The sequence below is a fragment of the Anastrepha ludens genome, chromosome 6 (genome assembly GCF_028408465.1).
Source record: "Anastrepha ludens isolate Willacy chromosome 6, idAnaLude1.1, whole genome shotgun sequence".
Classification (NCBI taxonomy): domain Eukaryota; kingdom Metazoa; phylum Arthropoda; class Insecta; order Diptera; family Tephritidae; genus Anastrepha; species Anastrepha ludens.
The window spans coordinates 58,935,705-58,959,835 of NC_071502.1; the positions used below are offsets into that span (position 1 = coordinate 58,935,705).

Here is a 24,131-nt window from a genome sequence, read left to right on the forward strand (position 1 = left end):
AATGCTTGAGAAATAGGGGACTCAAAGTAAATGATAAAAAAAAACACTAAATCGAAATGACAAGTTCACTGCTGGCCATGAGAGAAATCGTGAGTACTCTACAACTATACAAAAAAAAAAAACAAAAAAAAAACAACAATTAGAACAACAGTAATAATTATTTGACGCCAGCGGCATAAGTATGCATTTGGAATTTCCGAGGGCGTAGACTTATATTCTCTGTTTTTTTCTCGCCTTGAAATTGCGTTATCCTCCACATTTACGTACACTTTTTACCCCTGCCGTGCCTCTTCACTTTTTCTCGCTTTGCACAGCTGCATAATTGTCCGTATTGTTTTTCTTGGCAATTTTGTTTGTTTTTATATGGCAGTTGTTTGCTTTTGTAATGGCCTTTGCAGTAGCAATAATTCAATTTAGCTGATAAACACACACAAACACAAACACTCACTCACTGACTTGGTCACATGCGGTGACAGCGATGGATGCTTTATGTGATTTTCTTGTGATAATATTTTACATGTGGGCGCATACTTTGTTTGAAAAACATTAATTTTATTAGCTGCCTCTTAGTAATGACATGAGATTCGGTTCCACTTGGTGCAGTGTATACTTTTAGGCGAGATTTGCCTGTGTCTTATCGTTGACTGATTGGAAGTTATTATAAATCTGCTTGTTTGACAGCAGAAGCTTAATTAAGGCCAACTTTTTTTTTTTTAACAAATTTCTATTGAAAACCGTGATTTTAATGACAATAGTAATTTTTAATTTAAGAAAATTCAAAGCATCGATAAGGGGGAAGAATTAGTCAACGATAATTTTGAGCCATTTCAAACTTTCAATTTATTATACTAATATTTAATGAACAATAAAATTGTGTACCCAATTTTTATTACTATTTAATTAAAAAAATTATAGAAACGTGTTTTCTAATAGCGGTCTCCAGGTGGATGCCATTTGTGGAAAAGCATCAAGCCACATACCACAATTAGGAAGAGGAGCTCGGCTTAATACTCCAACAAACGGAGTAAGAGCCAATCATATATAATCTGACTAAAAAGTTTGAAATTTTGATGAAAGTTTACAAAGTTTAATACTGCGATTTATATTAATGAAAATAAAGTAGTCAAAACTGGTGAAAATTGTGTAATATGTTGGCCATGGGGTAGTACTTCGTAATCCATTTGCTCAGTGAAATCTTCTGCAATTCTTAACGGGATTATGAAGTATTTTATGGATATAAAAATGGTAGTGATTAGCACTGTCTTTATACCTTGCCAGATAGTTTATGTGTTCCTTTCTTCTTCAATAAACACTATAAATGCATGCAAAACCTCAATAAATAAACGTAAATGTATACAAGCAGAAAAATGCGCGAGAAAATATTACTAGAGAGCATTTGATGGATTGAATAATTTTCGACGGTACGTGGCATTTGGCCATTTCTTTATAATATCGAATTTATATGGTGGACAGATTTGTGTTTTTTTAGGAGATGCAGATATGATAAAAGCTCCCAGTGCATTTTACATATCAAGTACAAATGGCTGGCATGGGAACAGCTCGAAGATAATTAACACTAAACCTACCGATACTTTATGTATTCCTATTTCTACCAAAGTGGGTCAAATGACCCGCCTTTAAAATGTTATATATATTACTAAGTCTAGCGAAAAATATATCAATTAGGCCAATTTGGTACATGAATGAAACAATTGTTTTCAATTAATGATTCAAAATAGTTTATATAATATATTAAATTTAAAAAACATAAAAATAGTTTATTCTTTGCTTTGTTTTTGCTCCTGTTGAAAATCTTCTTTCGGCAAGTTCTTCAGCTAATTAAAATAAAAATTGTTATCGAGAGGTGTTTTTGCCGATTGTTTCTCTATATAAAACTCTTGAGTTGATTCCAGCCAGGTCAAGAATATTGAAGAAAAGCTGCGCAGGCCATCTTTGCGATTTTGATTTCACTGAGTATTTTCTGGCCATCTGATTCGTCATCTCTACACCGTACTTAGTATTATTGTAAAATCTTATCGTTTCTGGTATACGCTTGCCATATGTTTCAATGCTTACAGATTTATGTTTTGCGCTTAGTAAAAGCACTTTTTTGTTTGTCTTACTTTTATAAATGGTAAGTGAATAATGACTCGATTTATATAGTTTTGTTGAGAAGCGTGGCGCAGCATCTTTCTTCTACTTGGCTAATTTGGGCAGTTCTCTTATGCTTCCGCGAATCGTTTCCAAAAGAGTGGTTCTCTTTTCTAATAGTTTCGTAGCGAGTGAAGCGCTTGTAAAGAAATTATCTGTAGTGACGCTTCTTTCGCATCCTGTGAACGGTTCCATTAGTTTGAGAACAACGAGTTTCGCAAGCGGAGTTGAAGCACCTCTTTTTTCTTCCTTTTCCAAATATGAAAATCCATTTATGATGTATTTAGTGCTGACATCAGATGCTAGCCAAAATTTGATACCAAACCTATTCGGTTTGTTCGGCATATATTGTGTAAATCTACTTTGTTTTCGAAGAGCTGTTCATCGATAGTTACATGTTACACAGGCTTCTAACAGTTTTGGCTATTCTTGATGAATTTGTACCATACTTCTGAGATTATAGCGAATTTATCATTTTGTAAACGCTGGCTTCGTTGCTGGCTGGACCCCATTTAGTGATAGATATGAAATGTTCAAATTTTTTGCCTGATATAAGCCACGTGCATATACATAGAAGACCAATAAATACATTTACTTTTGCAGGAGTAAAATTCCATTGAGCTCCCAATACTCGAGAGGCTTCTTTATATTTATATATAATATAATATCATTATATTTCGTTTGGCATACGCTGTCAGGCTTACAGCCTCACTAAAAATATTATAAATTGGAGAACGTCCAGGTGTTGAGCTTTGTTCTACTTCTTTCCAAATTGTACCATCAGGCGCAATTTCAGTACATCGGTCTTCCACATATTTTTCACTTTCTGAACTCGATAACGGTATTTTTCTCGTCGTCGCTTTCTTTACCTTCGCTTTCTTTACCTGAGGACTCACATTCATCTGTACTGTCAAATGAATTATTATATTGTACTATTATATGTTATCTACTTTACTTTCAGACAGTTGCTCCTCACTGAATTCCGAACACTCTTCATCTATGTTATTTATAACTTCCAATGATTTCAAATATCTTGAATGTTTTGACATTTTTGGGATAAGAATTATATGTAAAATTATCAAATAAGAATTTTTGATTCACAAAATAGCACTATAACTTGAAATTTTTACTGTAACGCTCGCTTGTAGTAAAACGAAATTGGAGCGAAATATATCACGTAATAGGAAAAACGGCTCAATCAAGAGACACAATCTGTGCATGGGTCAAATGACCCGTTACGGTAGTTAGAGCAGATCACATATATTTCTCGGTAAAACAATTAGCAAGAGAGGAGTAAATTTTGAAAAATACATTCGATGTATTTTTTAATAAAAGTCGTGAAAGAAAACGGCGACTTAATAATTTTATTTCCAAAATCTTCTGAAAAAAGTTTAAAATGGGTCATTTGACCCGTCATGGTAGGTTTAGTGTTAAGAATAGAATTAGGAAATAGATGAATGACCGTGGTGCCATCATTGGTCTTTTTCTTCGACTGTATTTAGACTCTGCTAGATTTTCAAGAAAATTCACCAACGATTCAGATCGTCTCTCGGTTGAGCTATTCTTGAGATATAGCTATTAACACCAAGTCGATTTATAGTTAAACCGACCTGAGAGCTCAGAAAATAAAAATACGAAATCTAAATATTTGAATAAGAATTTCGCCCTCTTAAGGATAACTATTTGCGAGTAATAACATTTCCGATGAAAGAATTGCCTAAATGTGCTTTAGGAGGTCATAATGAGAGGAAGTGTTGTACCAGTAGGGTTTTTAGCTTTCACCAATATGCATGAACCCACAAGCAAAATCAGTTAAAGCTGTTTGAATAATATTTACACAACGGCACCTTACAATCTTCGAAAATGGTGTTCTGTGAAGTTCCGTCGGCAAGATGTAATGCTGAAGCAATTATCTTTCTTTTCTTCGAACGAGGCAAAAGCTTTCATTAGGTGTATAAGCTTTCAGCCACATTCAGGGTTATCATGCGGTATAATTTTAGAACACGCTGGGGTTATTTAAAGTTTTCTGAGTATTGACCACGGTGCTGGTTTATATGAATGTGTACCGCTCGGGCCGAACGGGCTAAATCAAAGTAAGTCACCCGAAGACCCGCCCATTAAATGTCTTCGAACTCTATTTCTTGTGGTTGTAGCAGCATAAACATTCCCCATACATATACGGGGAATGCTGCTGAAGTAGAAGTCCTTGGCCGGATATACATAAATCCGGGTCCTTCCGGTTGCGTAGAACCGACTATTGTGGGAACCCTATTTCCCTTACATTTTGCTGACATCAGCTTATGCTGCATATTTGTTTGAGTCATTGCGTGCGTATACTTATGATGAGTGACTTGTATTCTATGATTACAAAATTACTTATTAGTTTCCACCATTATTTCTACATATTTCTACTTCTAGTTCTGTCTTAAAATTTTGCGATTTCATTAACTAAGCATACTTTGTGGCGCACTACGCCTTTTTTAGTGTCCGAAATTGCCCAATGAGATACGTGGAGTTTCATAGACTTATGTCTATACATATGCTTGTGTGTATGCAAATTTAGTGACTACTAACTCTTTTAGCTTTATCTACACTGTTGCGCTCGCGTGATTCACCATTTTCCGCTGTTAAATGGTTTCAAGTTGGTTTTCGTAGTTGATTTACTCACCCTTTCCCCACTAGAATGTTAATGTTGATCGTCGTTTTAGTTGCCTCATTTTCCGCTGCGTCGGCCGCGATGGCGGTGTGACTTGCCACCACTTTCTTTAGCAGACCATGACGGTAGGGTATTACAGATGACGCCGTCAACATCACCTCCACCACTACAGTTTTTACTCGCTCGTGCCACCTTTGTCGTGACGCTATAATTGTTTGTTGTTCAATTTATTCCCTTTTGTTTCTATTTTCTGGTTTCTTACTGCTTCTGCCTGCTAACTCACTCATTCAGTGCAAGTATATCATTCTCAGGTTTATTTCAGTCAGGTTTCATTTCCTCATTTGCTTGGTTGCCACTACTTCTTTCGTCGTATTTATATTCATGGAATTCATTTTGTTTGCATTGTCATTTTTCGCTTGGCTGCCTAGGCGCTTTTTGTGCGCCAAATGTGCCAACCTAACGAGTCAATGAGGTAGTCAGTCAGTCAGTTAACCTACCATTCATCCATCCAGGCAGCACAGCCAACCCAGTCAACTGCTTGGTAAATAAATATCGTTGGTAGTCAAGTAGCCTATGTTGTTACGCACTTCTGTAGCTAAAAAAATATAATAAAAATATATTTTCATTGCTTCCTTATAATAAACAAACCCATATCATAAAGGTAAATAATTTTAGCTTTTTGTTACCTTTTTTGTGCCAATTGCTGTGGAATTAGTTTACATTTGCCGTTGTTGCGCCTCCATTTGGGCGTTTTAATGGCGTTGCTGGCATTACAATTTTCGATGGTTTTTTTATTTCATTCGCAAATTTGTTTGTACTGTTTCCAATGTTTTTGGCCGTTCGCGTGCCGGAAATTGTGTACAAATTTAGTAGGTCTCAAAAGCTCAGCGCAGTTCTGCCGTTTACGGGCCATATTCCTAGGCATGAATACTTGCCTGTGAATTCGTACTGATGTAAGGAAGGCGCGTTGGTTTTTATTGCACGTCTCGTTGAGGGAGTGGCAACAACATATTTACAAGCTACTATCTGCTTACCCGTATTTATTTGTATTGTGTGGGAAAGTTTTGAAATTTTGTGTCCCTTAATTTTAGTGAGTTTATTGGCTTCTATTGGTGTTATTTTTATTACATATATAGATAAAAATAATAGTGTGACGCATAGTTATCTATATATACATATCTATACGCGGGCGAGCCAGTTATGCCTTTTTCCAAATATTTACAATGATTTTTTAGTTAACATTTTTTTCCTAAATATTGTTTATGATTTAAAGAAAACTTAAGAAAAAACTTAGAAAAATGTAACAAATTTTCATCTAAATTTAAAATTTTTTTATCTGAACTTTTAGGTATGCAGTAACATGGCTCGTAAAATTTTAGTAAAATAAGTGCAAGTTTTAGTCGTTAATTTTCAATGATTAAATTTTTCTGACGTCTAATTGCACTTCTTCCATATAAAATTGAACTTCTTGTATAAGAAAATGCGCAAGATCGTTTGCGAAAAAATGAAACAAAAATTGAATGCCGATTTTTATAAATTTCACTTGTTATATGAAAAAACCAAAATTATTAAAAGTCAACGCGAATATTCAGCACTTGTTTTACTAAAGTTTCATGCGCCAAGTTACTGCATAGCCTGAAAATTTTCTAAAAATTCAGATTAAAAACTTTAAAATGTAGCTGAAAATTTTTTGAGGTTTTCTAAATGTTATATAAAGATTGAAAGTTTGATATACATATATGGTTTTGTTTAAAGCATGAACAATATTTTATTTTAATTTAAAAAAATGCTTACTTGAAAAACATTGTAAATATTAAAAAAAAAATCGCCATGTACTTTGTTATGCTCGCTAGTGTAGATAGTAGATCAAATAGTGGACACTACCAAAGGCTATTAAGCATTCGCCAACCGCCAAGCACATGTATAGGTTAGGTTCTCCAGTTAATAACGTCTGTCCATCGAGTTTGCGTTGCCTCTTACAAAACGCAAAAAAAAAAAAGAATTGAGCGCAGAGGAAAACTGCGGCCTAGAATATCTTCTAAAGCCCAGAACCTAAAACCTTCAGACTCTCCTTAAAGAATACTAAATATTTTTTTGGTAGCCGCAACGTTTTAGCACGATAAGAGAGCTCAAATTACAATCAGGGTTGTCTACTTAAGAAAAATAAAGCTATTTAGTTTTCAAGTATCATTGTGTACTTAACTGCGTTTACCTTTCCATCTACCAGGTAAATTTAACTAAATCTAACTTTTGCTCTAGTCTCCCAAGTACTCAGTTTCTCTTTCCGCTGGACCAAATTGTTGATCTTCTCTATTTCGTCAATTCTCTCTAAATTCCGCGTGCTTAGCTTTCGTTGCGCTTTTAAAGCAAATTTTTCATGAAAAATAAATCAGATTTCCAAGTGCCATTTTTTTCTGCTGATGGTGTTGGGTATTTTCTTTCATGTAAAATAATATGAAGTAGGCGTTAAATGGAGAAAATGCACAAGACCGCGACCAAAAAAAAAAATTCAGTATGATTTTCGATCTACTTGAGACGTACAGTTTCAATTGATCTATAAAACTGCATACCCGAAAATATTCTTAAAAAATCAGAGTAAAAAGTTTGAAGTTTTAATTAAAATTTGCCGAATGTTTTTAAGTTTTATACAAAGTTCGAACTTTGCTTTATATGGCTGAAGAATGAACTATATTGTTATAAAAAAAAAAAAATAATTGAAATTGTGAATAAGTGAATAATTAGTCCCTTACGTGGTGTACATTTTCTTTTGACTCTGACAGTATACTTGTATACCTGTCACATCTTTTTTTATAATAAGGATATTAATAGCTCTATTTCGATAAAGTAGTGCATAATTTATAAATACATATATTATTCAAGAACTTGATAGGTAAAGTTTCAATTCTTTCACCTTTCATGTTTTGTGATTGACTCAAAGGTTTGCGAAAATTTTGACATCATTTGGTATTTCGTTTAAAATTTTTTGTTGTTTAAGTTCTCTGAGCAAGTTTTCTAAGTATATATCCCTAAATGCTATAATCCAATAATTTTAAGTGTGGAGAATACGGATACCTTTGTTTCGCTGATATGAAACTTGGAAAATTTTATACCAATTTTGCTTTATTAGGGCTTTGTGTGCAAATGGTCTACTTCCAAACATCTCCATTGCGTGCAGTTTCAAATTCTCTATTCAAACCTTAAGATAATATTCCGCCTTTATTTTGACGCTTTTTTTTAATAAAAAGGAGTGGAAGATTGCTACATTTGCAAATTGCGCCCCATACCATCACTGAAGACAATTTATGGAACACTTTTCTTGGCTTTAGGAATGCCAGACATTGTAGCTGCCAACAAACGATCATTTTTAGATTTATGGTTTGGCTGTAATATTATATATTATAAACACTTTTTTATCAGAAAAAAATTCTGGTTTTACGTGCCTCTTTAGTAGCATTGTGCATATTTTATTTTGTCTGCAACTCTGTAAGTCCATAAATAATTTTTTCTGATAAATCTTAAGGTCTTCCCTAATTATCAAATGCGTTGTTTGGTTGCTCGTTTTAAAACTTTTAGCGAGTTTTCTTACCGAAAAGGAGCAGTTTCTACGAGTCCGTTCACGCACAGCTTTAATCGTTTTCTTAGTTCTGACGGATCACTTTCCTCCAGTTTTTTTGCACACTTCCGGTTTCGACAAAACGTGCAACGGTCCGCCGAACAATTCTTCTGCTCACATTATGTCTTTTTATGGGCTTCACAATTGCCTTGCAAATGCGATTCTAAAACAAGAGTCACGTTTGAGATACTTGCTGCACAAAACTTTACTGCCAAATAAAATGTGAATTATATAACTATTTATGGTACAGTGATTCTGCAGAAATAAATATAACAAATTGTTCTCTGCAAGAAATTGTCAAAAATCACAGCAAATTTTGAACGACTTCAAACTTACCCTTTGTCATACTAAAATTATATAGGCTATAAAACTGCATGCCCAGAAGTTTTCTGAAAATTATGAATAAAAAATTTAAAATTTTGATAAGTTTTTGAAATTTTTTAAATATTTGTGAGTTTTGTAATATACTTTGATTTATCAGGCTTTTGCTACACATTGAACTTTATTTCCATCAAAAATAACGAGAAAATTAGCATGAAAAATATTGCGAATATTGTAAAAAGATGATGTGACTTAATTACATATGTGATCACAAGAGTAGACACAATGTGGTATATAATATCACCTATATATTAAATAATGAGCTCTTACGCGGAAAAAAGGATAATTATATAATATTTATATATTAATACTCCAAAATTAAGTATGAAACCCACAGATGAATGTAGATTCCATGTTCCATTGTATTTAATATGTGTTTATCGGCTTTCGTAACTTCAGTGCTTTCAATCCGAAAGCTCCTAAAATACCTTTAGCTGTTTGTAAGCGTTGATGTAAGGACAGACTGCTATTGGTTCTACTGAAAAACTATAGAATCACTCATTCATAGCTAAATATTCAAAGGAATTAACATTGCCAGCTTCTATAGACCGATATGTAGCCGCTGAATGCTTATTTATAAAATCAATTTATGTTGTTTTCTTAATATTTTTATCATCACATACAATGAATCCACCGCAAAACCACAACGAAGCTTTACTTTGTAACTGTACCATGTAAACGCCTCTATACTCGTACGATAAGGAATATCAGTTTGAGGAAAAGCATGAATTGAGCTTATCACCCAAACCCCCACTGTATGCTTACACACATATGTATGCACATACAGATATATGCTTTGTTCTATACATGTTTGGTACATACATAAATGCATGCATACATATGTATATGCAAATAAAATCATGAACATTGTACTTTTTCGGCTTTGTAAAATTGTTAAATATTCTTTATTTCTGCTTCCGTCGAGAGCGGTGCGTATGGGTTGTTGTGCTGCCATTGAAGTCAGCGTCAGCGTCTTATCGCATTTTCATGACTGACGTTGCTTGAGTGGCTGGTGGTTGGCCGTTAAATATTCGCACTTGTCCAGTTCAGCTGTAATGAACTTTTCAAGTAAAGCGCTAAAAAATAAAAAATTAAAGAAAATGCAAATAAGCCGCATAAATATCAGCAACGAAGTAAATACAAAAGTTTAGTGACGCTAAAAAAAAATACAAATTCGAAAAAGAATCTCGTAAATATTTCATTTTTCAAGCAATTGAAATTGATATTGTAATGTAAGCTATAGATGATGACATGCGAATATTCTTGCTGCGTGACTTTGTCTAATCGTTGATTTTTTCTTAATTATTTCAGCAAATTTCTTGCAGCTCAGTCTTTTCTCACTAGTTGACTGCATCAAATGCAAAGGATCTACTCGCTGAAAATCGCCAATTCCTTAAAGTGCAACGAATAAGTCATCCTTCGAGGTGTGTGCGTGTATTTATAACGGCACATTGTTTTTGCAATTACTTTAGCACCACCTCTGTGGCTGACGTCTCTCTGTATTTGCTGTAGTCCACATGCATTTTCCACATTGTTTCCACATGCCATGATGCGTTACTCGGAAATCTCCAGAGAATTATCGTCGGATAGTTTACGTTACGTTGAGGTAAGCAGTGTTTTTGTTAAGATGTATTGTACTTATCCTGTATTTGTTCTTGTAATAATTTATTGACTTTGTCATTGCAGTTGGGTGACGAGTATCTTTACAGGAATTTGCGCGAGGATTCACCACGTAGTGATACTCAATCGAACGGTAGCAACGGATATATGGCGCCACCAACATTCATTTCCAATAACCAACACCATCATCGCACGCAACAAGAACAATCTACTTCGCAGCAGCAACAACGTGACAACTACACTAATTCGATGAGCAATTGCGGCCAACAACACACGGCCGGTTTACGCAATTCGAAACGGTATTCGTGTGGGCGTGACGGCAGTCATGATGGCGCTGCCACCATCTCCTATATGCGACCACGCAAGGATAGCACACGTTCGACACAGAGTTGTCAATTCGATGCAGAACAGTTGACGCAGGCAATCGCTAGCAAGACAATGCATGTGAAAAGTAGTCGTCGCAAAAATTCCATTGGCTGCCTGAATTCGTTATCCTCATCGCCGGGTTCACCCGGTTGCTATTACTGTGTTGGGTAAGCAGTGTCATTGATAGTTTAATATAAAATCCAGCATCGTAAAACTTTTCTTTAACATTAATTCTTCATTCTATTCTCTAGCACCGCTCCACCGCCCGGAAAGAGCCAGAGTTTGCCTGCACGTTCCTCTATGAATAATTTAGATGCTGTCATTTTGAATGCTCTACGTGTGCCCGCTGATGAACTGGCCAATCAAATCACTCTGTTAGATTTTCCTATCTTCGCTGCCATACAACCGGATGAGTTAACCAGTTGCGCTTGGACGAAGAAGGATAAACATGTTGTTACACCGAATATTGTTGCATTTACGAAACGTTTCAATCACACCAGCTTTTGGACTGTACAGGAGATATTGAGTGGCGAACAGCCAAAGCAGCGTGCGGAAATACTGACACACTTCATTAAGGTGAGGGATATTTGATGTATTTTATATTGTGGCATATAGTGGCATAGCAAAAGGCAGGATAATGTCGTCAAACAGTAGAGAGTCCGACTCTTGGTAGGAGATTGACTATTAAATTTCATTTCTGAGTCGCATAAAAACTGAAATTTTGCAACTAGGTTTTACATCAAATAAAATTTTATTTTAGAATAAAAAGGATATTACTTTCCATCCGGCGTACTTATAGAATCTAACAAAATAATTAAAAATTAGTTCATCACTCGTTCGAATTCGTTCAAGGAGAAGTTACTAGAGCAGCTGATTTAAGTTTTTTTTATTTACCATAGCGTATAGAATGTCAAATTGTAATATTCTATTTATCTATAAAATTACTTCTTGCTTTTGTACTAATACTTGAAATTTGTTTGCTTGTATGGTTAATTTGGTTAATTTTCTCTTTATTCATAAAAGTTTTCCAATGAAATCAAGATTAGCTCTTTATGTGTATGTATCTGTTACCAAATTTATTAACTAGATACCGTTTTGCCTTTTTATTTTCTATTAAGTGAATTATAAAGGGTCGTTCCAAAGTGACGCCTAGATGTCAGTAAGGAATAATTCCTAGACGATACACTTCGACATTTGTCAAGTAGACAGATGTATAATTTTACGTGATAAGATTATTGAAACTTATGAAAATGGTCGATCTTTAAGAACAACACATCGCACAATTCGTGATTTTTTGGTGGAAATAATCGTCCGAATGAGACGAAAATTCAAAGTTTGGTAAACATTTTTTTAGAAATTGGTTCCGTCGAGGACTGGTACACCAAAAACTGGATGTTCTGTTGAGAATTTTGCTGTTGTAGCACAAAGTGGTGCTGAATAAGCTTCAACATAAATATATCGACTGTTTGGAGGATTTTAGCTGTATACGTGCTCATGGTGGACATTCAACTGATGTAATTTTTCACATATAATTGTTAAGGGCCATAGTTTGAAGAAAAATGAAAATACCTGAAAGAATCTTAATTTGGGCATGTATTATTTTAAAACAACATCTAGACGCGTCTTTTGAAATATCCTTTTTATGTGTATGTATGTAATTTACAAACAGTATGCGTGTTTACCTTAAAATTTTTGCTTAGCTTCATGAAAAAAATAAAAAGTAGTAGCAGGAAAACGCGTTCGAAACTGGCACTTTTCAGGTATTTTGTGTCAAAGTGCACCCTAGTGGCCGTTTTTGCTGTTTGTTGTTGTTGTAAAAGCATACATATCTGCCATAAAAGTTTGGGGAATGCTGCTGTGAAAGTACTTGACCGGATATAAATCGGGATCATTCCGGTAATGTAGAATCTACTGTCGTGGGAACGGGCCATTTTCGGTAGAAATAAATGATATTCAATGATATTCCTCGTTCCCGAAAACGCCTAGAAAGACCTTTTGACAGTTAACAAATTTGCATTTAAACAGATTTTATTTTTTTAATGCTTCTCCGCGACCAGCAACTTCAAATTGAAAAAAAAAAACTATTAAAATCGCCTACTTGGAAAAACTGCAAATTTTTTTTTTTTTGTATTTTTTAACTCCTTTTATAATAAGTAAATGTCCTAAATTACATTTCTATATAGAGCCCTGGCTTTCAGAAAAATTTGGTGGCATCAATTCCCTAGCCGGCTGCCGAACGGTGTTATTATACGCAGTTTTCTTCCACCATTTTCCAAAACACCAGTCTATATGCAAAACAAAATAGATATAAATGTTGTTTTTGGTCGACGGCTACCATCTTATATGAATTCAGTTTTATGCACTATTAAATTTTTAAAACTCTTTGATAATTATATTTTACCTTTGATATTCTATAATCCATATAAATGCGGGTTTTCCGTTATCGTAGACCCGACTACTAAGGAAATCAATTTAAAAATCATTATCAATTCACAAATATCTACTCTGACATTCCCATTAGGTGGCCTGGCTTCAAGTAAGATTTTCTAAAAAGTTCCATATCGTATACTTCTCTCATCATATGCGATTTTTATTTACACCTTTGTTAGGTCGTACTAGTGAGATGAGGGACGTCATGATCAAGATCCATTTAGAAATTAAAATGTGCTACAGCCTTTTTGTACAAGCAATGAATAAAGATTTTGGTGGTATATGGAAAATTTGAAACATGGTTTAATGTTGTACCCAACCAGATCCTAAAATTACATGAAGTTTTGTTTTTATTTTCTGGCGCTGTGTTATGACAATAAAATTGACTGGTGTAATTGTCAATCAATAGCTAAAAAATGTTTTTATTTTTTAAATATGAATTTATTTTATAAGATTTATAGATTAATACTTCGAAATATTTATTTTCCATATTTTGTTTCTACCAATTTTGTATCATTTTAGGTGTCCAAGAAGCTGCACGAACTGAACAATCTGCATTCGCTGTTCGCCATCATTTCCGCCATGCAAAGTGCTAGCATTTTCCGTTTGAAAAAGACTTGGGCTTGCCTCTCCAAAAAGGATAGACAAGCATTTGAACGACTAAGCGATATATTTAGCGATCAAAATAATTGGGAGAATTTACGTGCCTATTTGGAGAGCTTACGCCTACCATGCATACCCTATTTGGGTTTATTTTTAACTGATCTTATTTACATTGATTTGGCGCATCCGCACAAGGGTGGTCTGGAGCCAGAACAGCGGCGCAATAAAATGAATAATATATTGCGCGTCATTGCCAATTATCAACAATCGGACTATACGCATATACAGCCAATTGAGGCAACACAAAAGTACTTGACTTCAATACGATATATTGAAGAGTTGCAGAATATCTTCGAAGAGGATCAATACAAGTGCGTGGAACAGTAAATTTAAATTTTGTCAATATTTCTATAAAACTTTTTTCCAACTCACTCTTTATAGAAAGTCCTTAAAATTAGAGCCTGCATCACCGTCCGGTCCTAGTTCCTCCTCTTGCAGTTCAAAGGAGTCCTTCAATGTTGATGCAGTTACACCAGCGCTTGCTTGCCTGAATCTCTCACCTGCCAAAACGATCGGTTCTATGCGTATAACTAATAACAGTGGCAATAAATTCATACCCGGCCATCGTAAATGTCGCAGTCTGGGCACAAAGTAAGTTTTGATTTGTTTTGTGAGTTTGTGTTATTGAAGCGTCCTACTTTCACAGTAATTGGCTATTTAAACTTGCTATACTAACATTTACGAAAAATAATACGTAAAGTAATTTGTATTTCCAACACTTGTAATTTAAAAATTTGTGTTTTTTGTATTTCTTTAAATGCCTACTCACTAACATCTGTCACCCGCTACGCAAACTACACCCATCATTGTCTTTGTTTCTTTCTTTCTCTCTCCGTATCTGTCTTATTATCGCACTATATCATGCAATTGGATGTACATATAAATATATGGTCGCGTGCGTCTGCGAAAAAAAATGTACAAAAAATCTACAACGAATGTGTGCTCTGCCAAAAATGAAAAAAACAAATTGTTTTGTTTGTTTTTGTTTTTGTTTATTTCTTAAATTGATTATTTTTACATGTAATATTGTCGTGTGTGCTGGCAGATTTCGCAGCACCAGCTTGCCACGAAATTTCTATCACAAATGTCAATGTTCCATTTTGATGATCGCACCCGGCATTGGCACAATTTCCAATAAGCGTTGTAGATGCAGTCGGTGAGTGGAAAATTCATACATAACTTTGTTCGTATTCCAAATTCTATACCATTTTGCTTATTTGCGAAAATTTTTATATTGTTATAAACAATGCCTGTTGTTTGAAAGTACTAGTTGCGCTTTATATAATATTTTTCCTGTAAAATTATGATTCTAAGATAATTGAATTGCGCGAATTATTTGTATTCTTTACTTTAATGTACACTTTTTTTTTGCAAAACCTTGTATTTTTAAAAATCTATTACGAATACAAATATCTGCAACTTCTAAAATTTTTTTGATAACTCAATAACTTAAACCTGAATTAAAGTTTCTGAGCATCTACATGTCGCTCATTTACTTCAATAGTTTTCTTCTTCTTCTATTCAGGGCGATATCTACAAACAGTAGACATTTATTTGTAAAAACAGAGTTTCATGGGGCATAATAATACTTGCTAGCACCGAATCTGCTCGATAACTTTGTTGTTGCTTTCACATGCAAATTTTTCGTCAAGTGAGCAGAGGCCAGAGATAGCGAACAGAGAAGTGCCGAATCGACGAGGCCTAGAATCTCATTAGATGAAAATGTGTATTTAGTTTTACTTAGGAAGGCATAATAAATTGACAACTTTTAAGCAATTTTTCAGCATTTTGTCCTTTGGATTACGACACTATTCAAGTAAAAGAGCAATATGTTCGGTACATTTTCTATTTCATCATAAGCCAAAGTAAATTTCTAATCCAAAAAACCCATTTGCATATGTTTTTTGCAATCTGTAGCATTCTAAATTTGCCGCTCAAAGACCTCAGTCAAAATGGGAAATCGCAATTCAAGAAACTCATACTCATTGCAGGATAGCCTCAGAACGATTTCTGAAACTTTATCGGCAGGCTAAAAGAACTCTAAGCGGGTTACCTGAGAGACCAAGTTAAGACGACACAATCTTGGTAGGACCACCTTGTTGAATAAACCCTAGAACATATCCCATATAATTGCCCACTAGTCATAAAACTTATACACCGATTAACAACTGCATTAAAAATTTGAAATATGACGAGCACATTTTTCTAGTTAGCCTCAAGCTGGTGTAATTTTAACTAAGGGTCAAATTATATATTTATTTAAAATTGATGCGCAAATATAATAATTGAAAAGCTTAAACTTTATTCACAAAATTTTCAATCTTCTACTTTATTTGAGCCCAAGCATTTTCGTTGTTATTTCGACGAATCTTTCACTAAACAAGAGTTTTTATAAAGAAGTGCTTTTTCATGTTTAGTCCGGTTGATATCAGACGAGGATAAAGTCTTATTTAAACATTTTGGGAAATAGGCGCACTTTTGATTACATGTGAGTGTGCATGGGGGTATTAAATTTGCAGTTTCCACTAATAGGTCGTGGTAATGTAACTAACACTATTGATGTTCATTTTCCAATAAAATTAACCATTAGACAAGTAAAAACAAAGTTCCTTAAGTCACGTGCAACATTTTTTCACTAAAATTTTAGTACAAACAAAAACACACAAAAAAAAAAATACTACCACAACACAAAAATCTGTCACTGACTAACAAATTATTATATTTTATTCGGCATGACCCCTAATTTTTGAAATATATTTAATTTACATTTTGCACTATTCGAGTGTAGTAGAGATTTGTGCACTATCACTAAATTTAAATAATTTCTCAAAAAAATGTTTTTGTGGTGGTTTCATTATCGCTAAACTGCTGATAAATAGGGAAAAATATAATTTTTTCCAACATATTTATCTAGTGCTTGTGAAATGCGTAGAGCACCCAAAATTTTGTGCATTACCTCCATCTTTGATATGTATCAATCTATGTATTTATCAAACTTGTGCACCCACGGTATTTGAAAATCTGGCAAAAACCACGCCTACCACCCCTACAAGTAAAATGTTTAATCTCTCCCAAGTAAGCCAAGTAAAATTTTAGACTTGACGTAAGTTGACCATTTGAAATGGGCGAAGTTGCACGTCTACCTTCTATATAACGGTAAGTTTCGAAAATGCCGAGATGACAATTTAATAACACTACCCGACAAAAAAAGTAACCACGGCATTTGATACATCAAACTTTTGTAAAATTTTTTTCCATTGAGTCCAAAGGTAAAATGAATTTCTAGATATTTTATTTATACTTTTCGGTTTTTTGAGCTTCTAAAAGGTAAAGAAAGTTACTTCTGTATCTTCGTTCCCACGACAGTCGGTTCTACGTAACCGAAACGACTCGGATTTATATCCGGTCAAGGACTGTCACTTCAGCAGCATTCCTCGTATATGCACGGGGAATGTTTATGCTGCTACAGCAACGACAGCAACAACGTCTATGTCTTCGCCCTTAGTGAATCGAATTTTTAGTTATATATTTTTAGTTATATAGTTATGAGGGATATGACGGCAACGAAAAGGCAGACTTTCAAGCCAAAAAAGGGGCAGATGAAAACCTCATCGGACCTAGTCCTATGTTCGGATTCAACAAAAACAACCTAAAACAAAAAATAAAATACTGGGCCAAAACTCTATTAAATCAGCATTGGAACAATGTAGAGGGTCTTAGACACTCCAAAAAGTTCTTAAGTTTCAACGCTAAAAGAGCCAACATGGCCCTCACGTTAAACAAAAAGAGCATTCGCACTCTCACAGGCGCCCTCACGGGTCACTTCACCTGCAACAAACACTTACATAAATTAGGCATAACTAACACCAGCACCTGCAGATTCTGCTGCGAAGATGAGAAGTCTATGGAACATCTCATTATCGAATGTCCGGGGTTGACGCACAGAAGGAAAAGGTTTTTAAACAAGTTCATGCTTACAGATGAAGACCTTCAATCACTCCTTCAGAAGGAGCTGGTACAATTCATAAGCATACTTAACAGTCAATACACAGCATAGGGTGCACAATAGATCAATATGGTCGCAGTGCTAAAGGGCTACTCCTTAACCCTTTACAACCATTAACCATTAGTTATATATATACTCGGAGGTTTGCCATTGCCTGCCGAGGGGCGACCGCTATTAGCAAAATGTTTTGTTTTTCTTAATTTTGTTGTTTCACCGATATTCGAACCAACGTTCTCTCTGTGAATTCCGAATGGTAGTCACGCATCAACCCATTCGGCCACGGCGGCCGCCGCCCTCTTTTTGCTATAGAGAATTAAATAGCCTTATCAGAAAAATAAAAATTGATCACATCGGCGTTTGGCGAGTTTGAAGCACTTCTAACTACTTTATTCTTTCTTACAACAATAAATTGTGGGAATGTCGAAAACTTAAGAATACAGTAAGATAGTAGATATAGGTTTGTCTATTATATCTCATATAACATTGCCATTTTGTATTCGGTTATGATTCGGCAATTTGGCTATTCGAAAAGATGATGCGAAACGTTCATTATAAAAAGGCTATAGATCTATGGTGCAAAAAAACAGGGGGTTATTTCATATTTTGTTAAAATAAAAAGTAGTAAAAATTTCCCATTTAAATTTAGATTGAGTTTTTTCTTCTAGAAATGCTATTTACTTGTCTATAACAGAAATAAAATAACTAGAAATTTAGTTCACTAAGGGCGAAGATATTGAAATTTTGGTAGCCTTAAGATTTTTTAAAAGCTCAAAACAACCGAAATTTTAAAATTTCCAACTCATTCTAGTTTGGTATTAAATTGTATCAATTGATATATCAAATGCCGTGGTTATTAAAATTTTTGAGATTTGTTGGCTTGTGTAGTTAGAAAATAAAATTTTATGAAGTTTTGCTTCCTGGTGCAATCGTGGCTTGAATGGTTGGCAGTCATTGTAATCTAATGTGTTCGCATTCTCTCTTCACACGTAGTGGTACTTAAAAGTGTTCTCTATTAACTTCATATCATGCTTCATTTTATGGCGTTAGTACTTGCTTTGCTTTCGATTTTTTTGTTTTGTTTTGTTTTTGATAAGGTGCTAGTTTTGATTCCATCAAAAAAAAAAAAAAAAAAATGCCTAGAAATGTTTACTGTGCTTAGAAATATTGTGCTATGTAATTTACGGTTTTATTTGGTCTTTTTATTTTCTAAGTATTTTGCTGCATGCTGTTTTTCTGCTCTGCGGAAACCCAAGTTTCGTATATGTACCTACATTTTCTGCCAAAATATTGAAAAAAAAGCGGGTTGTCTGTATATTTATTTTCACATCTAAAGTTCTTGAATGCAAAATGTATATTTTTCAACTAACTAATCAGCTCTTCTTTCCGCTCCCTTTCAGCATTTTCGCGAAAATAACACATTCTCACAACGACAGCGCCAACTATGGCAATCCTTCTATGGTGTTGGGTTACGGCGACGAATATCACCTAAACGACCACAGTGTGCTTAGTCAACAACAAGCGCGCCATCTGCTCGACGATTCAGTACTGGAGCATAGCAGTAATATGCTTAGTAGTGGTGATGCCACTTCAAATGATAGTGCCGAAGGCGTACTCTGCCATAACAGTGATTTGGAGCTGATATATGCGCCCTCACACGACCTCGAACACTGCGTGCAGGGTTGTGTGCGTCGCAAGACCGTACAGAAGGAGGGTCGCAAACCGGCGGTGGCTTCATGGCAACGCTACTGGCTGCAGATTTGGGCCAATTCACTGGTTTATTTTCCGCCCAAATCATTTAAAGGTAGTGAACGTAGCGACTTTAAGCGTGAGCCATGCAAAGTGTGTCCGCTCGAGGGTTGGTTTGCGCAAGTCGTCGATAATACGAAACATAAAAACTCATTTGAGTTATATCATCGTTCACTGGGCACGATCTACAAATTTCGCACGGATAGCGCACAGGCAACACAACTTTGGACAGCATCCATTTGTAAAGTGGCGATGCAGCGTAGCGCACCCAAACCATTGCCCATCAACTTGATGTCTTTTGAGTGATGTGGTGATGGTGAAGATGGGATAAGTGTGTAATGGGAATGGGGGAGTAAATTGTGTCAAATTCAAATCGCATGCCGTGAAAGAGGAGAAGGATATATGTAGGTGTGGCTCGATTAATTGAGCTCAAATGAATATAGTTTTAGAAGCATCTGTGTTCAAAATGAAATTTCTTCTTTAAGCTACGCTTGTTGTGGTTCAGGCTTACTTAGCTTACTTTTTGCCACGATTAATGTTTGTTGCTTTCATTTAACTTGTCTATTAATTACTCAAGGACATACATATAAGTAAATGTAATTTGACGAAGGTATCGGCGACACTATTATGGGGGGCATCTACTCCACTATACACACATACATACGTACGTGTTTAATGAACGAACGAATTCTTTAAAGACTGATATATGTCTGGGCAGACGGACTCGACGAATTCAATGGAAAGCTAAAGGAGACTTAATGAAAACTGGGAAGTAAAATCAAGGGAGACTCATAGGAAACTCGAAATGAAATCAACGCAGAATAGTTGGAAATTCTTAACAAAATGAAACGAAAGCAACTTTCTTATAATTTTTTTTTTTTGTTTTAGATGCTAACGCAATGAATTTGTAAAAAATGATAGTTCGTAATAATAATTTTTCTAAGCAATTTTTGTAAGGCATTTTAACTGTTACACCTATCACATATACGATATTTAATAAGTGCATATGCAGGATTTGAAGAATGATTGAAATATTCTGAATTGCTTATTATCTGAAAGGCTTGTGAGAGATTTCAAATACATAATCATTCACTTGAATGAAATAATGGTTCTCGAACATTTTTGGAGCTGAATAACAGCAGAATGAAAAACAATAATTGCTTGATCATCATTTTTATTAGCACATCAGGATTATCCACGTTGCGAATTAAAAGCATTCAATAAAACTTTGGGTCGTAGAAACGTTCGGAAAACATCAAAGCATTCAATAAAACTTTGGGTCGTAGAAACGTTCGGAAAACATCAAAGTGTGACGATGATGCAGTGGTCTAATTCGCTGGCCAGCACTCTAAATAGAGCAAAAAAATTATTAAACGAAGAAAAAGGAAATTTTGAGCATACAAATAATGCGAAAACATTTTGGAAACATTATTTTACGAATTCTGCGCATACGCAAACGTGTGTCGGGTCGGTATTAAGAAAAAATAATAAATAAATAATTGAAAAATTATACAATATAAAAGAGAAAACTTATCAGCTGGTGGACTTCCGCAATAGATTTTATAGCAGCCTGAAAGCAATTCTACAGCATTCTTTCTATCCAAGCTTAAGTCGTGTTTATTAGGCGGTCTGAAGCGGTGTATGCGAAAATATATAAATTTATCAATGGAAAGTAAATAAATATTTGTATGTCTTGTAGCGTTTATACAGTAAATTAAATTTTGTAACTTTTTATCACAATAGCAAATTTTTCTATTAGCATACAGTAAACATATGTACATACTTACATACTTACGATATACAAGTCTAAGCATTTAAAAAAAAACGAAAATTAATATATATAATATATTGTTCACTGGCTTTGAGCTTTTTCATTTTATATGAGCGGTTTAATAGAATTTTTATGATTTTATTAACTTAACACTTTGAACGCCAAACTTATTTTCGCTTTTGACTTTTGTCGCCTAAACGCCAATATTACTAAATTCGTCAATTGAAGTGCATACAACTTTCTTACGTTATTAATATCTTATTTCTTTTCTCTATCAGTTAATTTGTGTGTTTTTTTTTGTCTCAAGTCAAATGAATTTTTGGCGATAGCCTTATCATTCTCGTATTTCTGTTTCAATCTAATATTTACAACAAAATAGATACTTCTTATAGTAGTGTATACTAGGGAACGGTTCTGTCCTCGCCATGCTGCTTGATTGAACGTAGCTGATACACTCAGGGGAAAAGAGATTGCTCCTCCTCATTCTTCTTCGATTTACAGAGGCAAGTGACTCGCGATCTCTACCAAATCCAACGCGACGTGCTATTTTCATCTCGTTTTTTGTCATAGGTGCCTGTACTACACCTAAATTTTGAGACATTTTTTCGAAATCGATCATTTTTTTTAGTTTCAAAAGTTTTGCTTCTGAGTGATCGGAATAAAGAGAAGCAATTTATCATCACTCTCAATTGAAAAAATTAGCGGAATCAGAAAATAGAAGCGAAACAGTATCGTTGTGTTTTTCAGGCCGCATCTGAATGCAGAACAGTTTTGATAAAAAATGTTGCCGTTCAAAATTTCTATATCCTCCTGAAAGAAATCTCACTTGCGTAGTTTTTTAGTTACTGCAATAAATCGGTGTCAGTTGGCGATACTAAGGCTTCATGGCGTGCAGATAGAGATATGTATACCCGGCTTAGATTAATGCCAACCAACGCATATTACTGGCGAAACAATCAGCACTCAAAGTGTTAAGTATATCCCACTTCTAGAAAATTATTGTTTTTGGCTGAAAATTTTGTAGAAATCAAAACATCTTTTATGATATTAAAGTTTGTGTGGCATGCTATTCAATAAAATTATATTTTTTTTAATTTTTAAGAATTTATGCGCTGATTTGTTATTTATGTTAGCTAATACTCGTACTTACTCACTTTGCTGACATTTGCAAATTAATTTCTTAAAATCCAGCATAGTCTCTCCTTCGATCAGTTAAAATGCCCAGTAAATATTATATTATTTTTGTAACTAAGCGTCTTTTTGTACGCTCTAAAATTAGCATTAAATTTAATTTCCATTTTTTTTTTAATACTACAATATAATATAGTTAAAGCAACGACTTAATATTTATCATACTTTGCCTTAGCGCTTTGCGAATACTCTATTACTCTTCTGTAAGCGTTTATTGTACCATGTACTACGTACATACATACATACATACATACATGCTACGTACATATGTAGTTGTTATAGACACAATAGTTTTATACACAAATAATTGTTAGAGTTATGAATAATTATAAATTATATGTATGTAATAATGTAATAGTGAAAACACTGTACTGTTAGCTTTAAATTTGTGCAAAGAAGCCTAAACAATTTGTTCCAATGCAGTGCATATTTTATGTATGTATACATGTAAATCGCAAAGTTCCATAAAAACAGCCAACCAACAACAGACATATTCATATACATACATACATATACTAAAAGAAAATAATTATATTCAGAAAATAAAGAAAGCTTACGTCAGCGATAATCGGAGCCATTGTTTTTCGCTATGCCACTAAAAATAAATTATACACGAAATGTTATCAGTAATCGAAATCAAAATTAATGCGCCCTATTATCCATGCACACATGCGAATGTGCATGCATACTTGAACATTGAAACCTACACATACATAGATTTAACGAATTGTTTTATTAAATTTATTATACTACGTACATACATACAAACATACATTCATACATGCGTACATACCACGAACTTATGCGCGATTATTACGAATACATATACAAATATTCATATACATATAAAGGAAAAATTACTGATATTTATGAATGTAACTGCATGTCATTAGCATTGTTTCCTTTTTGTTATAGGCGTTTTTGTTGTAAGAGCATCGCGCTACAATAAATAAGTATGTTGTCAATTTTGATATTTATATGCGTTGCAAAGTAAAATATTTTTTTTATGATATATACATTCTTACTTAGTAAACACATATGATGCATGTACTCACGAGCAAATGTTAAGCGTAAAAAGAACAAAATCACAAAGAAAAAAACTTAAAAAAGCTATTAAACGAGAAAATAAAATAAATAAAACGATTTACAAGCAATGAAATTCCGGCTGTTTTTTTCACTAAAGCATAGTACTCGTACTCTTAAGTTCACGTTTCACGTGAAATGGCTGCCAAAATTCATACAAATTGCATTGCCGTATAGGTTAGGTTATACTGGTTGGCCGAAGCCACGCAGAGACATTTTTGGTCCATAAAGATTTTAACTATTCGACAATTGTTATTTTTGTCGACAGTATTTACCGTTTGCACCAAAGATTTTGCTAATCACAAGCTTATGTTAACTAAAAGTAATTAAAAAGCGAGATTACTCATACAAAATTTCTCTCCGAAATCTGAGATTATAAAATAACACTGTGGAACAAATTCAGGTTAGCAAAAATTAGGTCCATTCTGAGAGTGGCGGGTGAAAATAGAGGCGA

At 34.3% G+C, this 24,131-nt stretch overlaps 2 protein-coding genes across 5 annotated transcripts in view; one reads left to right on the forward strand and one right to left on the reverse strand.

Moving 5' to 3' along the window:
• The window catches only part of LOC128867918 (leptin receptor gene-related protein), an 86,397-nt gene extending 79,227 nt beyond the window's left edge, over nt 1–7,170 (reverse strand). Inside the window, exon 1 of the mRNA XM_054109542.1 lies at nt 7,165–7,170. The gene's annotated coding sequence lies outside the window, so the exon portion shown is untranslated. The remainder of the gene's footprint in view (nt 1–7,164) is intronic.
• The window catches only part of LOC128867916 (ras-specific guanine nucleotide-releasing factor RalGPS1), a 57,712-nt gene extending 35,480 nt beyond the window's left edge, over nt 1–22,232 (forward strand). For 3 of the 4 annotated variants that reach the window (XM_054109535.1, XM_054109536.1, XM_054109534.1), the window contains 6 exons: nt 10,113–10,407; nt 10,488–10,954; nt 11,039–11,363; nt 13,740–14,191; nt 14,262–14,471; nt 19,284–22,232. In XM_054109535.1, the coding sequence (XP_053965510.1) occupies nt 10,348–10,407; nt 10,488–10,954; nt 11,039–11,363; nt 13,740–14,191; nt 14,262–14,471; nt 19,284–19,938 (2,169 nt within the window). In that variant the 5' untranslated portion in view covers nt 10,113–10,347 and the 3' untranslated portion in view covers nt 19,939–22,232. Of the gene's footprint in view, nt 1–10,012; nt 10,034–10,112; nt 10,408–10,487; nt 10,955–11,038; nt 11,364–13,739; nt 14,192–14,261; nt 14,472–19,283 lie in introns of those variants that run through there. The other variant, XM_054109537.1, reaches the window with a different exon arrangement.
• The last annotated feature ends 1,899 nt before the right edge of the window (nt 22,233–24,131 follow it).